Source organism: Gouania willdenowi, chromosome 1, assembly GCF_900634775.1.
Source record: "Gouania willdenowi chromosome 1, fGouWil2.1, whole genome shotgun sequence".
NCBI classification, from domain to species: domain Eukaryota; kingdom Metazoa; phylum Chordata; class Actinopteri; order Blenniiformes; family Gobiesocidae; genus Gouania; species Gouania willdenowi.
In genome coordinates, this window is record NC_041044.1 from 4,110,968 (window position 1) to 4,129,123 (window position 18,156).

The 18,156-nt window shown below is 37.2% G+C and overlaps 1 protein-coding gene across 1 annotated transcript in view; it reads left to right on the plus strand.

Annotated features, from left to right (window-relative positions):
- Window positions 1-2,143: 2,143 nt before the first annotated feature.
- Window positions 2,144-18,156, plus strand: part of dnhd1 (dynein heavy chain domain 1) — a 59,886-nt gene continuing 43,873 nt past the window's right edge. The window contains exons 1-7 of the mRNA XM_028461089.1: window positions 2,144-2,184; window positions 7,267-7,685; window positions 8,446-8,649; window positions 9,102-9,305; window positions 9,375-9,485; window positions 15,129-15,285; window positions 16,530-16,781. Of these exons, the coding sequence (XP_028316890.1) occupies window positions 7,372-7,685; window positions 8,446-8,649; window positions 9,102-9,305; window positions 9,375-9,485; window positions 15,129-15,285; window positions 16,530-16,781 (1,242 nt within the window). The 5' untranslated portion in view covers window positions 2,144-2,184; window positions 7,267-7,371. The remainder of the gene's footprint in view (window positions 2,185-7,266; window positions 7,686-8,445; window positions 8,650-9,101; window positions 9,306-9,374; window positions 9,486-15,128; window positions 15,286-16,529; window positions 16,782-18,156) is intronic.

Below are 18,156 nucleotides of genomic sequence, written 5' to 3' on the forward strand. Positions count from 1 at the left end.
TCTAAGTATAGCCTTCATCACTCAGTCTTTAATCCACCATCATCTTCATCATTATCCAAACTTTTTTTCTGATGTTTCTTTCCTTATTTTCTACCTTCTCTTCGTTCTAGTTCATTTCACCCCATCTTTCCATCTTCCCATCTTTATGCTGCTCTAACGCCCCCTAGTGGGGAGTGTCTGCCTCGTGTACTGCCTGATTCCTCATCTACTAATAATCTTATTATATATAATGTAATATATAATAAGTTAGACATGTGTGGCCATAATAAACACATAACCACAACCTTTATTCTGAAAGGTACAGATGAGTTCACCTCTCATCATCAGTGTTATTTAAAGTCCATTTCAAGCTTTTACTTTGTAGAGTTACAGTTACACATTTAAGCACCTTAAATCAGTGGTTCTCAAACTGGGGTCCAAGGACGGGCTGTAGTTTGGGGGTCCGTGAAACAAACAAATAAAAACAACAACTATTATTAATGTGGTTTATCACATTAAAAAAGTGTATTAGTACATTTAAGGACCAATACAGAAATAAAACAAACATGTTTTTTACAACTACAGTATGGACCAATGTTCATTTTGATGTAGTTTTAGTCAAAGTCTTTTGACTAAAATATAATGTAGTTTTAGTCATAGTCTAGTAGTTTTAGTCAACTAAATCAGGGATTCTCAACTGATGGGTCGGGACCCAAAAGTGGGTCGCGGACCTGTACTGGGTGGGTCGCGGACAACTGGTCAAAAATAAATAAATACTTAATGTCTCTCATGTTGGACTTGTCTTATTTTTAAAGAAACTTTTCTTTTGACATGTCTGCTGTGAAATGCATGTTGCACAGGAAAGTATATAGATTTTCGTTTTTAAAAAGATTATATATGTGTGTTTTCAAAAGCTATTTTTGAAAAACTAAATTTAATTGGTTGAATTCTGAAAAAAAAAAGCACCAGTTGAGAACCTCTGAACTAAATGACATTAAGAATGAGAGTGAATGATTGCCTGTCTGTGTTGCCCTGCGATGGACTGGCGCCCTGTCCAGGGTGTACCCCCGCCCACCGCCCAATGAGAGCCGGAGATTGGCACTGGCAGACCCCCGTGACGCTGAATAACAGGAATAAGTGGGTCTGAAAATGGATGGATGGATGACATTAAGATTTTACTTGACTAAATCTGGTACAAATATCGTTGACTAAAATCATTTTTTAAAATGGGATGGTATTAATGTTTGTAAACACACACAGGTTTGATCATGTGATCAATGCGTATAAGACCACATGATGACATGAGTTCTGATTGGATTTGGTCCCATGTGACAAAATCATAGCTTTGTTTGTAGTAGTCGACAAAAATATAAATTCATTTTTATACAGTTTTTGTTAATAGATATTTAAAATAAATAAATAAAAAATAATCACAATCAAAATAATTTTTATTTCATTTAATGTTTTGTTCAATATTTGCATTTGTCTTTTGATATTGATTTTGTGAACTTTGTGCATATATCAGAGTTGAATTGTGCATTTTGTCTCATGATTTGATAGGTATTTATTTGTTAGCCTTTATTTTTAAATTGTTTGTGTTTAATGAAAGGGGTGGAGCTCTTCCTTGCACCTTTATTGTTTAATGTCTGCTAAATAAATGAACAATTGAATGAAATGATCATTGAGAAGTGTAATGGCTTTCTCTCATGGCTATAAAATTTTGGAAAATAACTTAATTTTAAATGAAATAATAATAATAAAGACAAAAACATAGAAGTCATTCAAATTCTGCCTGTGAAACACTGTAATTAAATAAATGAAACTGTTCATTCACTAATATTATCTATTAGTTATGAGTCCTAGTTTGTACTTCCTGCTCTATTTCTTTTTCTTTTTTCCTTATTCTTGTTCTAATTCAGCACAGTGTTGTTCTGTCAGATTGTCATCAGCCACATTTTAATAGAATTTAATTAATTCGTTTTATGAATCATTTAACACTGACATTAATTTTGTTTCCACGTCCATTTTTGTTATTGCTAAAGTTTAATGGAACCGTCCATAGATATGTACAATAATAAAGATTATTATAGATATCTATGGACACGCCTACTTACCTCTTCCGTGAACACCCAGCGCGTGCAGACAGGGACCGTTACCATGACAACGCCTAGTTTGCTTGACAACTCTTTTAAATCTCCGGCTCAGGTAAGAACATCACAGTTTAACTTCGTTTTAAACTAGATTTACAAAGTAGTACTTTTTAAAAACAGCTACCTAACACAAACTGCTTATTTATGGTGAAATATCTTCATGTGTTTGAACTTCAGAAGTATTTATAAACGGACAAACTTTGATTTACAGATAAAAAATAAAGTTAGCCTTCTAGCTAATACTAGCTAGGCTACATGCTAACACTAGCTAGGCTACATGCTGTGCTTTTCTAACCTTCCAGAACATAGGTTTTTATTTATTTAGTTGTTTGACATTGCAGACTTCTCACACCACTAAGATAGTTCTTCTCTGCCCAAATGTGTAAAGAATATATGATTTCAACGAAAATTGGCAGGAAAATATTTTAAAGTATTATAAACATTCATAACTTTGTCCTTTCATTAAAAAAAAATAAAATAATAATAATAATTATGTAATTTGACCAACACATTTGTCATCTTATTTATGAAATATTTTTCAATTTGAATATAATGACTTTTTATAAAATTATTATTATTATTTAATTATTAGTAAAGGATGCATTTATGTGTTACATTTTTGCATGTCTTTGTTTTGGTATTTTGCTAAGATACAAACATTTTTATTTACGTTTTTATTCTTCACATGTAAAACACCTGTATCAAACTCGAGGCCCAGGGTCCAAATCCGGCCCTTTCAAGTATTCATTGTGGTCCGCAGGAGAAAGTAAAAATGACAAATCTGAAATATAGAACCAGAAAATAACTATTATATGCAGTAAAAAGCAAAGTGAGTTACACCTTTTGAGTCATTTTGCTAAAAAATTGGTTTTAGAAAACACAAAAACATGTATTTTTTGTCTCTTTATTTATCTTAAAGCAGTGAAAAAAATAATCTGTCCCTTCCCAAAATAAATGTTTATATTAAACAAACTCTGATGGATAGCAGGTGATAGTACGTTAACTCTCCGCTAAAATACCTGCAGGACAATAAAATCAAGTGGAATTCAAGAATGCAGAAAATTTTGTTTGATGACAACAAAATTTCAAACTATCCAAACAACTCATTGCTTGCTACCGTTATTGTGAAGGGCTGCTCCTCCTTCAGCAGATTAAACATGTAAGTAAACTCCCAGGCCTTCAAACAGATTATTAGCAAAAATATAAAAAAAAATGAAAATAAATAAAGTGGATATATTAAGTATTTGTATCTGTAAAAGTTAAGGGATTTGAAAAAACTATTTTCCAGTCTTGAAAAGTCATGGAATAATTTAACTGTTTTGGAAGTGTTTTGGAAATTTAGCCTATTTTATTTTAATGTTTAAAATATTTTACAAAATGGGTAATTGAAAGGTAATTGCATCATTGTACGATGCTATATGATAGATACGTGATGGACACAACTTGCATTCTCTGTATCACATTGTTGCTACTAACCGTGGTACACACGTCAGACTTAGGTTCTCAAAGTGGGGTACGGGTACCCCCAGGGGTTGCAAATTGTCATGGGGGTACGTGAATGAAAATCGAAAACGATGACAACACTGAAACTAGAATATAAATAGAGCAGTTACTGTTAAATGCTCATGCTAGGCTAATGCTATTGCTAGGTGAATGCTAATGCTAATGCTAGGTTATTGTTATTGCTAGGTTAATGCTAAATTAATGCTAATGCTAGGCTAATGCTATTGATAGGTTAACGCTAGGTTAAAGCTAATGCTAGGTCAATGTTAATGTTAGGCTAACGCCAATGCTAGGCTAATTCTATTGCTATGTTAATGTTAATGCTAGGTTAATGCTCTTGTTAGGTTATCGCTATTGCTAGGCTAATGATAATGCTATGTTAAAGCTAATACTAGTGTCACTAGCTAATCTTTTCACAAATCAAATTCATTCAGATCCTTTCAACGCATGCGTGTATACTACATCCTGGACCCCACCCCGAACACCTCTCCCTCAGACCCATCACCCCCACGCCCATGTGCTATGTTCTCGAGCTCTTTTGTGACTGTTTTTGTTTAGTTGTTTTGGTGTATGTACGCTGAGGAGGTTTTTCCTAGTTTTTTTTTTACTGTCCTCCCCAATAGGGAACTCAGTTTAAAACCTGCCTCTTCCCCTTACCTCTCCTTCTGTTGTTCTCCCATTTTTTCATCTAAAGACTGGGCGCCGCTCTTGTGGTGCACCACAGTTCTCCCGCTCCTGTCCTCCCATGTTATATGTGATTTTCTTGGACGGAATGCAACTGAAATGAAATTTTGTTGCTCTATTGCTCTATAACGTGCAATGACAAATAAAGCTTTTCTACGTCATTACCTTCACTCGCAATCCTTACGACAGAGCTGCTGGGACGTGATATTTGAATGTATACCGACCATATGACGTTTGTTAAATATTTGAATCGTACACATTTAAATATGTGACTGTTTTGTGGTGTTTTTAATTTAATAATAAAAAAAATGGATAAAAACACAATACACAACATTGACAATCAAAAGCCAAACAGAAAATAAGATAAAAACCAAGATAAATTGGAATTCACTCAAAATTAGCAGGGTAAATATCAGGGTTTCAACCGTTTAAATAGTACACAAACTGCTGTAAAATAGGCCGATCGGATGGAGAAGAGTTGCGCGCATGCGTTGAAAGGTGGTTCCCAACCTTTTTTGGGTCTTGACCCCATTTTGATATCACACATTTCTGGTGACCCCAGAGACTTATCCATTTTTTTAAAAAACATTTTTTTAGATTTATATTTGAGGAAGTTAAACTATACAATATATTTGCTTGAGACTGTGTGTGCTGTTTAAATTTGAAAAATACTAATAATAAAAACTAAATTGACAAATTTAAATTTGTATTATTTAATTATTTAATGAATAGTTATATCAATTTTATACTGTATTTTATTTAATTAGATTTAGTGACAATATAGAATACAGTTGTTTGAGTTTGTGTTGTGCTTTAATTCAAAAAAGAATAATAATAATAATAATAATAAAAAATAACAAATATAAATTTAATTATTATTTAATGACCATTTATTCAATTTTCATACTGTATTTTATTTAACTAGATTTAGTTGAAAAAATAGAATACAGTTGTTTGAGATTGTGTGCATTCATTTGAAAAAGAATATTTTTTAAAAAAATTACAAAATACAATTTTAATTATTATAATAATTATTTAATTATTCATTTTTTAACTGTATTTGCATTAACTAGATTAATATTTGAGGAAGTTAAAGCATAAAATACAGTTGTTTGAGATTGTTTGTGGTGTTTTAATTTGAAAAATAATAATTTAAAAAATTGACAAATATGCTTTAAATTTGTATTATTTAATGAATAATTATTTAATTTTTGCAATGTATTTTCTTTAACTAGATTAATATTTGAGCAAGTGAAAGAATAGAATTCAGTTGTTTGAGATTGTTTGTGGTGTTTTAATTTGAAAAAGAATAATCAAAATTTTAATCAGAATTTTTTCATTTTTTTTTTTTTTTAATCATTTACTAGACATTTCAGGCGACCCCAAGGTGGAAAAACATGACCTGTATATTGTAGCCCTACAGTGAAATTTGTCTCCGATTTTTAACAATCCTCTTGAGGAAATAATAATCTGCAAGCACGCTATAAAATATCTTATTCAGAATGATCACTCGATGTATTTAATTAATTGGGCTACTGGCATTTACAGTGAGAAATAATCTCTATTTGTGCGTTTCTGAATTGATTGTTTCTCTGTCACCACTAGAGGGCAGTCTTACAGATGCCAATGTGTATTTTGTGGCAATGCATGGAGGCTCCTGACTGCTGCTCTATTTATATATCATTATTACAGGGATGTCCAGAAGCGTAGGCAGCAAACGGACTCTCCTACTGCTCTCTTTGTGTCTGCCTTCTACTCTTAAACATGTTCATAAATGATTCCTTACCCCTTTAGCACCGAAAGAATATCTGTAATATTACGTTAATATCTGTAAAAGTTAGGTTTTTCTATTAGCTCTGCCTGTTAGCCATAGCATCTCTTCTTCACTGCACAGAATAGCTGCATCCTAACCCAACACTGGGTTACCAGTGCCCTCTGCTGGTTGAAACTAATATTTGACGGCTGCAACTGAAGGAAAACAATCATTCTCTCTAAACGTTTCCCCAATAATATAATAAATGTTAACATTTACAACATTACTGAATTCAACTAAATAAATAAACATTATCTTTAAGAAAGATTCAACAAAGAAAAGAGTCGCTGATAAGAATAATTCACAGACCAAATTTGAAAAAAAGTAGATTTTGAAGGGGTTTTTAATTTTTCTCTATGTATTTTTGTTAAACATTCATGATCAATATCATCATGAATTAAAAGTTCAGGGTAGTGGGTTTTGAAAATCACAAACATATGGGTATATGTAAGATATATTATGATTATTAATGTGCTTGTGTTAGATATATTATGAATATTAATGTGCATTGATGCAACTAAATATATTACCAAAACCAATTACAAGCAAATCACACAAAATGATGTAAATCATACAGATATGTTCCAGTACCAGACAGTATTCTACAGAGGACTACTAAGGGACCAAGCACCCATACTACTGCTATACTATAAGTTGGTACATTTTACACTGCAAAGAGGTAAACTGAAAATGATGCTCAATTCTGTCATCATTACCATGGATACCAGATTTCAATTTGTAAATGCATCATGTTTACAAAAACTAGGTGAGAAAATACATCATGCTAAATAAACAGAAGAAAAGCCACAATTACACTAATATAATGCACTAAAAGCCACCATGTAGCATCATTTTTGCAACTCGCAGCAAGTTTTATTATATGTATATTTATATATATATATTACATTGGGGGCGCAAGGCTCTAATCAAAACTTAAAAAGTGAGAAGGCAAAGTCTCCTTTAAAATGGCTCATTGTCAATCAGGCCTAATGTTAACAGAGCGAATAAGCACAGCATTTCCTTACTGAGAAAAATGTTTTAGTATCTTCAAACAAATTCTGAACATCATTCAATAATAGCCGTCAACAAACATGGTAACAGTAAAGTATCAAACCATCACTGTTATTTGTTCTGCAGCTTTTTCACCTCCACAGCATCCTGACTAACTTTGAGAAGACCGGATTGGTTCCTAGAACTTATTAGCGATACACGCACGCACGCACGCACACACACACCAGCCACATGTCCACTTCCTCCCTGAAGGAAAGATCTTCTCTGGAAAAAACTGGATCCAAGGTGAAGAAAAAGCAGAGTTCACCTGGTGTGACGTTACCACGGCTACCATCAACTCACCTGGTCCATGGACTCGCCTCCTCAGACCCACACAGACCTCTGTCAGTGGTAGAGCTGCCTCATCTGATCGCTCAGGACAGATCTGGACCTGGAGCTGGATCTGGACCTGGGAAAGCCAGAGGAGACAGAAAATGGACACAAGGTCCTCAGCTCATGGTCTCAGCTGTGGGAGCTCACATCCCGATACGGAAAACTACATCAAGGTAATTGTCACTAAAACAACTTCTGAGTACTACGTTGTAAACCCAAATAAGTTACCAGAATTGAGGCAATTGATTGTCTCAATTTTTTAAGTTGATTAACTTAAAAGTCGAAATTTTCTAGAACGTAAAAGGCTGAATGACTGGCTACTTGTACTTTTTGATAACAGTTAAATTAAAGTGCTGTCTGAATTACAGTATATACTGTAATTTTTTTTAGATAATCCCTATTTGAAACAACAGAAATAACAAGACTAATTACTTAATTCTATTAAATTGTACTTAAGTTGTGTTTTTAAGTTATGCGTACTATATAATAAACAAATCAAGTTCCATTAACTCAAAATTGATTAGTTAAAGTTACTCACAAAGGAAGAAGATGTTACACCAACTTCACAGAATTAACATAGACAAAATAACAGAAAAACACACAAAACAAGGAGAAAATCACAGAAATGAACAAAATTACACTAAATAACTCAAAAAACACATAATAAGACAAAATCACACAAAATAATTGAAAAACATTACAAATATAGACTCTTTGTTGTTTCCTGTATTATTGCTCAGATTGATCGTTATTCTAAATGCTGACATGAATGTTGATCATGTGACCCTCTGATCATAAATGGCCGTCACATTTTTCTGAAGATGTTGCTCTTCTTTGTGATAGAACTAAAAACATGCTCTCAACCTTGACTTCTCATGTGGGCAAAGTGTTTTCAAAGCTGTCAAATATGTTCTGTTTTTTTTATACTTTCAGCCTCACAAAGAAAGACCAGTCGATAACTGTCAGAAGACATACAGATGATGATGAAGATGATGTGAGAAAGATCAACACAGAGTTAAAGAGTTCTATAAACAACCCTCTCACTGGAATAGAGGTTGTTCAGATCCTCCTGCAGAAAAGAAACCCTGGTGATGTGGAGTTTTATTTCCTCAGAGAAGTGAAAGGAGACTCATACAGGTAAAGTAAAACACTATATCATGTTTTTTTTTTTTTTTTTTTACCAAATATGATAAATCATTTTGATTATAATTGTGATTACAATATTGACCAAAAATAATCGTAATTATGATTTTGGCCATAATGATGCAGTCCTATCTTGGGGTTGGGATCCTATGGGGTCACCTGAAATTTCAGAAAAATGTAAATGGCTATTTGAATTTCACAAGATAAACACAAAAATAACGGAAAAACACACAAAACAAAGACAAAATCACAGAAAATGTGAGGAAAAATAAACAAAAATACACTTTTTAAAGCTTGATTTTCCACCATAAACTGTACACATACTGTTTATTTAAAAGTAGTGTAATAAAAACAGTTTTGTTTTGTCATCATCATCATCATCATCATCATCATCATTGCTGCTGCTGCTTAGAGCATGAATACTGTCCTCTCCTTTCCTCTGGTAGACCCTATGACCTGCAGGTGGTGGATTCCAGTGAGGCTGGGTGTGAGCACTACGTCTTCTCCTCTTCCACAGTCCTTCATCACACACACTCAGGTTGTGGTGGACTCATGCCTCTCTCTGATTGGTTCAGAGAGTGCATGTTGTGGACAGCTTTACAGGAAATCTCCTTTTACAGGCTCTTCAGACTTAGGAAAGCCTTTACATGGTAATTATAATCATCCTCACAAAGTAATTTTAAACTTTTTATGTGCATTAAATAGTTATTTTTCTGCAGGTGGAATAAAATCATACATGCCGTTATATTTCAGCGCAAGTGTTCGAATCTGCAGGATGTGATGCTCATGGCTGTTCCTCCCTTCAGAGACGCTGTTTATCAGTTAATCAGGTGACTTACCTCTGACCCCCAATTTCCACTGCATCCGTAACAGCTCTGAAACTGCAACGCAGATGATAGGTTAGCAAAAATAAGCCTGTACCAGACAGGAAGTAGTGCATCGACACAGAATAAAATATCTGGATGTTTTTAGAAATAAAATACTCCGCGTTCAAGGCGGATCGTAATTCCATCCATTGACGAAGGTTAGCCCTGGTAGAGGACAACAACGACCTTCCGGGGCATCCAGCGGATCAATTTTGGACTCTATCCAAAAACCGAGCACATATTCGGACTCAGGGGAATAAAACCTGTCCGCTGATACCATATTTTGGACAAAATTGTGCGTTTTGGCTCTAGCTGATTCAATTCAGACTCTACCCGAAAACCAAGCACATATTCGGATTCGTGGTTCCCAGACCTTTTTGTTGATACCATGTTTGGCCAGATCCAAGCACTTTTACATTCATATTTCACATATAAATATTGCATTTATCCATGGTTGAATCGCATATATATATATCGTGCGATTACAAGTGAATTAGCGGGACCTTCCGAGTCCTTGCTGCAACAGATACGCAGAAAAACTGGAGGCAGTGGGGATTGAAGGACAGCAGATTGCACTGAAGCCTCGCAGCGGAGCAGTTTCGGAGCAGATACGCATCCAGTGGAAATCCAGGATTGATAAATAGATACTTTATTCATACCCAGAAGGAGACGTTCAAGTTCCCAGTAGCATACAGTGTGCCATACATTCCACACACATACTCATAAATACATGATTAAATAAAATAAATGTGCACATTAGCAGGACCCATTGTACAGTCTTATGGCAGCCGGGATAAAAGACCTAATAACCTCTCAGTCCTGCTGCACATGGACAGGATTCTGTCACTCCGGCTGCTTTGCTGTGCGACCACCGTGTCGTGTAGGAAATGACTACTTTTACTGAGGATGGACTTCATCAAGCTCATCATCCTACTCTCCACGAGTTCCCCAACAGAGTACACACCCCTCCCCATCACTGACACGCACTTACGGAACATTTTGTCCAATCGGTTCCCCTCCCTGGCCGTTACACTGTTTCCCCAGCACACAGCAGCTAAAAACACAGCACTTACAACTACTGCCTGGTAGAAGATGTACAGTATCTCAGGACAGACATCAAAAGATCTTAGTCTTCTTAGGAAAAAGAGTCTGCTCTGTCCCTTCTTGTAGTCTGCATTAACATTAGCATGCACTGACCAGTCCAGCTTGTGGTCCAGGTGGACACCCAGATATTTATATGTGGTTACCATCTCAATGCCCACCCCCCCCCCTCAGTTTGAAACGGTAGATGATGAGGTTTCCACCTAAAGTCCACAATTATCTCCTTCCTTTTTGCTGTGTTCAGCACCAGTTTGTTGGACCTGCTCCACTGTGTGAAGTTAGAGATGACCCTCCTATACTCCTCCTCGTCCCCTTCTTTCACACACGCCACCACAGACGTATCGTCTGAGTATTTCTGTGGCATGATGCAGACCTGTGGGTGAAGTCAGATGTATACAATGTGAAAAGAAAAGGGGACAACACAGTTACCTTGGGGGTTCCAATGTTGGTCACCACAGTTTCAGAGACCGTGTACCCTAGCCTGACATACTGTGGCCTCTTTGTCAGGTAGTGGGTGACCCATGTGATGAAAGCTAGCTCCACATTCTGTTTTTCAAGCTTGTTCCTCAGGATTGTAGGCTGGATGGTGTTAAAAGCACTTGAGAAGTCGAAGGACATTATCCTTACATACCATCTAGAATAGAGTTTGTCCTGTGAAGCAAGTACAGGATGGCATCCTCCACACCCATGTTCTCTCAGTACCCAAACCAGGAGCCGAAGGAGTGACTTTTTCAGGGTCTTCATGATCACAGACGTCAGGGCCACCGGTCTGTAATCCTTGACCTCAGAAGGCCTTCCAACAGCCGCTGAGTGGAGCACAGCAGGAGGCAGCCACAGCAGAGGTGGAACAGGCGGTTAAACATGGTGGTGTCCCCTGGTGTGACACGTCTCTTCTCCTTATAGCCAGTATTGTTCTGCAGTTTTCTCTCCAGCTTTCTTTCATAGTCTATTTTGACTTTCCGTATGCTCTTTTTAGATCATGCTGTACAGTCCTAATCTCATCTTTGTCCCTTGTTTTGAAGGCCTCGTTCTTCAGGTTCAGTTGATGCTTCAGGCTGCTTGTTATCCAGGGCTTGTTGTTTGAAAAGCACTGAACTGTCTGAACTGCTGATAGAGGTGGTGGTGCTGCTACTGCTGATAGTGGTGGTGGTGCTGCTACTGCTGATAGTGCTGGTGGTGCTACTAGTGCTGATAGAGGTGGTGGTGCTGCTACTGCTGATAGTGGTGGTGGTGCTACTAGTGCTGATTGTGGTGGTGGTGCTGCTACTGCTGATAGTGGTGGTGGTGCTGCTACTGCTGATTGTGGTGGTGGTGCTACTAGTGCTGATAGAGGTGGTGGTGCTGCTACTGCTGATAGTGGTCGTGGTGCTACTAGTGCTGATAGAGGTGGTGGTGCTGCTGATAGAGGTGTTGGTTCTAGTGGTGGTACTGCTGCTGCTGATAGTGGTGGTGGTGCTACTAGTGCTGATAGAGGTGGTGGTGCTGCTGATAGTAGTGGTGATGCTGCTACTGCTGATAGAGGTGGTGGTAATGCTACTGCTGATAGAGGTGGTGATGCTGCTACTGCTGATAGAGGTGGTGGTAATGCTACTGCTGATAGAGGTGGTGGTAATGCTACTGCTGATAGAGGTGGTGATGCTGCTACTGCTGATAGAGGTGGTGGTAATGCTACTGCTGATAGAGGTGGTGGTAATGCTACTGCTGATAGAGGTGGTGGTAATGCTACTGCTGATAGAGGTGGTGGTGCTTGTGGTGGTGGTGGTGCTGCTGCTGCTAGTGGTGGTTCCTTTGGTCATTCAACATCTCTGTATTCAGACGTTTCATTTTTATTTCTATTCCATTTTGTGTGTTTTTGTTATTGTTTTGCATGTTATTCTGCCATTCTGTGTATATTTGTTGTTGTTTTGCGTATTTTCTCTCTCATTTTGTATATTCTCTGTTAATTTGTAGACCTTGTGTATTTTCTGTACATTATCACGTGTCTTTGTAGCTTTTGTTGTCATTTTGTGTATTATTGTTCTCTTGTATGTTTTTCGAATAACTTTGTGTATCTTTATTGTTCTTTTTAATATTTGATTGTAATTTCATAGGTTTTTGTTATTGTTTTGTAGATTTTTTTTCTGCAATTTTGTGTATATTTGTTATTGTTTTGTGTATTTTCTCTGTCATTTTGTATATTTTGTCTGATTTTGTTGTCTTGTGCATCTTTTGAACATTTGATTGTGTTTTTGTAATTTTTTGTTGTTGCTTTGTGTATTTTGGTTGTCATTTTGTAAATTTTTATGTCATTCTGTGTATATTTGTTGTTGTTTAGTGTATTTTGATTGTCATTTTGTATATTTTTATGCCATTCTGTGTATATTTGTTGTTGTTTAGTGTATTTTGATTGTCATTTTGTATATTTTTATGCCATTCTGTGTATATTTGTTGTTATTTAGTGTATTTTGGTTGTCATTTTGCACATCTTTCTAATTCTTTTGTATGTTTATGAAGTCATTTTGTGTATCATTATTGTTTTTTTGAATATTTTATTGCAATTTCATAGGTTTTTGTTGATGTTTTGTAGATGTTTCAGCAAATATGTGTATATTTGTTGTTGCTTTGTGTATTTTGTAATTTTGTATATTGTCTGTTAATTTGTAGTCTTCTTTTGTACATTATATTGTGTTTTCATTATTTTTTGTTGTTGCTTTGTGTATTTGGGTTGTCATTTTGCATATTTTTCTTGTTCTTTTGCAGGTTTTTGGAATTATTTTGTGTATCCAACACCTTCACCCCCCACATCAAAGCTACAGTTTCACCCCAGCTGCCTACAGAGGCTCTCTCCCCTATCTTCCCCCCCTCCTCCCCCCCTCCTCCCACAGAGACATCTTTCTCCATCAAAGAGAGAGATGTAAATAGACTTTTCAGGAGACAAAACCCCCGTAAGGCTTGTGGACCGGACTATGTCTCTCCTTCCACCTTAAAGCACTGTGCTGATCAGCTGTCTCCAGTGTTCACAGACATTTTTAACACCTCACTGGAGACATGCACCGTACCAGCCTGTTTTAAGGCCTCCACCATCGTTCCTGTCCCTAAAAAGCTGAGGATCACAGGACTTAATGACTACAGACCCATCGCTCTGACATCTGTGGTCATGAAGTCCTTTGAACGCCTCATGCTCTCCCACATCAAGGACATCACCGACCCCCACCTGGACCCCCTGCAGTTTGCCTATAGATCCAACAGGTCAGTAGACGATGCTGTAAACCTGGCTCTCCACTTCATCCTCCAGCACCTGGACTCCCCAGGCTCCTACGCCAGGATCCTGTTTGTGGACTTCAGCTCTGCTTTTAATACAATAATCCCAGCTCTCCTTCAGGACAAGCTTTCCCAGCTGAACGTGCCAGACTCCACCTGCAGGTGGATCACAGACTTCCTGTCTGACAGGAAGCAGCACGTGAAGCTGGGAAAAACCATCTCTGCTCCCCGGACCATCAGCACTGGATCTCCTCAGGGCTGTGTTCTTTCTCCTCTGCTCTTCTCCCTGTACACCAACAGCTGCACCTCCTCTCACCAGTCGGTCAAACTCCTGAAGTTTGCAGACGACACGACCATCATCGGTCTCATTGCTGATGGAGACGAGTCCGACTACAGGTGGGAGACAGACCGGCTGGTGTCCTGGTGCAGCCAGAACAACCTGGAGCTCAATGCTTTAAAGACAGTGGAGATGATAGCAGACTTCAGGAAGAACCCAGCCCCCCTCACCCCCCTCACCCAGTGAGCTCTGTGGAGTACTTCTGCTTCCTGGGGACCATCATCACTCAGGACCTCAAGTGGGAGCTGAACATCAGCTCCCTTATCAAAAAAGCTCAGCAGAGGATGTACTTTCTGCGGCAGCTGAAGAAGTTCAGTCTGCCAACAAAGATGATGGTGAACTTCTACAGCTCCATCATCCAGTCCATCCTCTGCTCCTCCATCACCATCTGGTACGCTGCAGCTACGGCCAAGGACAAGGCCAGACTGCAGCGTATCATCCACTCTGCAGAGAAGGTCATCGGCTGCAATCTGCCCTCCCTCCAGGACCTGTACGCCTCCAGGATTTTGAGGCGTGCAGGAAAGATTGTGGCCGACCCCTCCCACCCCGGTCATAAACTGTTTCAATCTCTCCCTTCTGGTAGGAGGTTTCGGTCCATCAGGACCAGAACCTCCAGACACAAAAACAGCTTCTTTCCCTCTGCCACCATCCACATGAACACACCCCAAGTCACCCACTGATTCTGATTCTGATCTTTATTGTTCTTTTGAATATTTTATTGTCATTTCATAGGTTTTTGTTCTTGCTTTGTAGATTTTTCTGCAATTCTGTGTATATTTGTTGTTGTTTTGCATGTTTGTGAAGTCGTCTTGAGTATCATTATTGTTCTTTTGAATATTTTATTGTCATTTCATAGGTTTTTATTTTCACTTTATGTATTTTTTTGTCCTTTTTTTCGATCACATCATTTTTTTTCCTTATTTTTACAGTGTGATTGAAGAACTCCTGTGTTCTCACTGGATGCCAATGGATGAGTGTAAAACCTCCACATTAATGGATTTTAAGGATGCCGTGACCATCAAGAGTCAGTCCTGTAGGCATTTTCTGGAGAAGTTATCTCAGAACTTATCTCTCATCCTAAACTCGGTACACTTTTAGTTTGGAAATATTTTACAACTGAAAAATCTGTGTACCCTTCGTTCTTTGGTTATTCCGTTTTAAAACCAAATCAAAATAACAAATAAGTGGTGTGGTTATTTAGTTTTACTGACTCAAAACCAAAACAAACTGTTTTTTGTCCCATTTATCAATTTTCCTGAAAATTTCATCCAAACCGTTCATAACTTTTCAAGTTATCTTGCTAACAGACTGAAAGACAGATAAACAGAGGGTTGGTGTGGTTATTTTGTTTTACTGACTTAAAACCAAAACAGAAATACAGAAACATCAAAAACCAGATAAGCGGCGTGTTTCTGTTTTAAAATTAAATCTTGTTTTGTTTGCGAGATATTTCAGGTAAACTGTGGACGAGAGCTTTATGTTTTAATCTCACCACACAGAGTGGACCCATAGACGGGGGCAGACTTTTACTACTGGACAAAAAAAGGAGCAACGCATAAGTCACATCACTGATGAACATTAATAATACATACTGTAAATAAATAAAGAAAAATGGATGTTTTGCAAAACATCACGATATGTGATTAAAGAAATCAGAGGTAGTGTAATGAATCTACTGGTGCTACTCGTTTCTTGTGATCAACTTCTGTGTGTGTTGACGGCTGCTGTTAGTGGCTAGAGGTATTATAACTTTCAAAATATAGATGTTTTACTGTCCTCAAAAAAGCTGTGAAATTGTTTTTGCAGAAGTGTCAAATGGTTGAAGTTTTACCGTCTATTGTTCCTCACACCAGCCTCACAGTCCATAGTCGTCACCAGTTCATCTGGATAATGTTATTCGGTAAAGTTGGCAGATATTCCCGGATTCGGACTTCCAGCATCAAAAACTCTTTAAAGAAACGTCGACACACAAATTACGCCTCTTTACCATCAGTGTGAGGTGGACAACATGCTGCAAGATCATTTTATTAAACGTCCTCCCCCATCTGTGGGTCTCTCTGTGTGATGAGATTAAAACATGAAGCTCTCGTCCATAGTTTACCTTAAATATCCAAATATTCCCCAAACATAACAAGATTTAAATTTAAAACAGAAAAACGCTGCTTGTCTGGTTTTTGATGTTTCTGTATTTCTGTTTTGGTTTAAAGTCAGTAAAACTAAAATAACCACACCATTTGTTTTTTTTTATTTGGTTTTAAAACGGAAGAACCAAAGAATGAAGGGTACACAACTTCAGAAAGACCAGAACTCGATTATTTTTCCATCTTCAGGTGAGAGACGAATGTTACCAGAGACACGAGGAGCTCCAGAAGCAGAGAAAACATGCTGTTTTCCCAACGCGGTGCCGTGAGCCTATTTACCTGCAGCTGGACCAGCAGAGGAAGCTCAGGAACGACTTGGTGGAGTCTGAACACACGTTGATGAAACTGGGCCGGTTTTCAGCTCTCACTCATCACATGGTGATACAGGCTCTGGTTTCCTTCATCCAGCAAGATGCTCTTCATTTTCTCAACGTTTTAAAGGTAGATGTAGAGCAGTGTGGGATTCGTTTTTACAAAAGCTTTCTGATAAATGATGTTTTGTTGATTTTATTTGCTGTTGTTTTATTATTGCTTTTATCTATGTTGATTTTTTTTCTCTGTCCTTGTCTCTGTAGCACTTTGACATTACTAAATGTAAAGTGCTTTACAAATTAAAGTTATTATTATTGTTATTGTTATTGTTATTGTTATTTTTAATCACACATTTTAAACATTTGAGAGCACTGCGTCAAACTCAAGGCCCGAGGACCAAATCCGACCCTTTGGAGCATCAAATTTGGCCCGCTTGAGAAAATAAAAATGACGGTAATTTACAAACATTTTTCATGTTTTTCCAAATAATTTAGTTGTATATACTATGGCTGAAAGATTAATTGCATTTGCCATAATATCGCGATGTGATGAAACAAGATTTCCTAACTGCAAAGACTGCAATTTAAAAAAAAAAAAAAGTTGCCATGTCCGACACCACCCTGGGTACCCTGCAGGCCTCCCTCCCTGCCTCCGACACCCCCCAAATTGCTTTCCGGACCACCCGCATTGTTGTGGCAGCCACTGCTATCTATGGGTGAAATGCAGAGGAAGTCATTTAGTGTGTTGTGTGCTGCTGTTATTGAGTGAATATAATGTTTTTATTAGTGTTAAAAAAATAGTTTCATTCTTAAGGTTTAATAAGAACATACAGTTGTTTATTATCCCCCGCCACAAAGTGTGAAGGGGATATAAGTTTGAGCTCCATGCGTCCGTCTGTTCGTGTTAAAGAGGACAGCTCTTCTCAGAAAATGTTTAAGATATGATAACCACATTTGGTGTGTGGCTTCAGGGTATCAATACCTTGATGGAGTTCAAAAATGAGAAGTGCGCAATTATTTTTTCCGGAGTTATTGCCGTTGATCTGTTTTTTGGACTTTGTTCGAGGTATCTTCAAAGGGGACAGCATTTCTTAGAAAGCGTTTAAGATAGTTAGTAATTTTATATTCTGATGTGATAATATTTTCTTATGTATACATCTACGTTCTTAGATTTAGGACATTTAGGAAAAGATTGTGAGTTATAATGAGAACTAATCTGGTGGGGGATGTTGATGACTATGTTTTATTGTATTTTCTTTATTTGGACTTTGATTTACCTTAAAAATGTGCAGTTTGTTTAAGCACATATTTGTTCTCCTTATTTTTCCTGCACTTTTGTTTTCTGTTATGTTTTTGTGGTGAATGTTTACAAGACTGCAAGTCAAAGTATTTAAGTTTACAACTATAATTGACGTAGATAATACACTTAATATTAATGAAATGCTTCATTTTTCTTTATCTTAACATAAACCTAGCCTATAAGAAAGAATAATTTATGTATAATA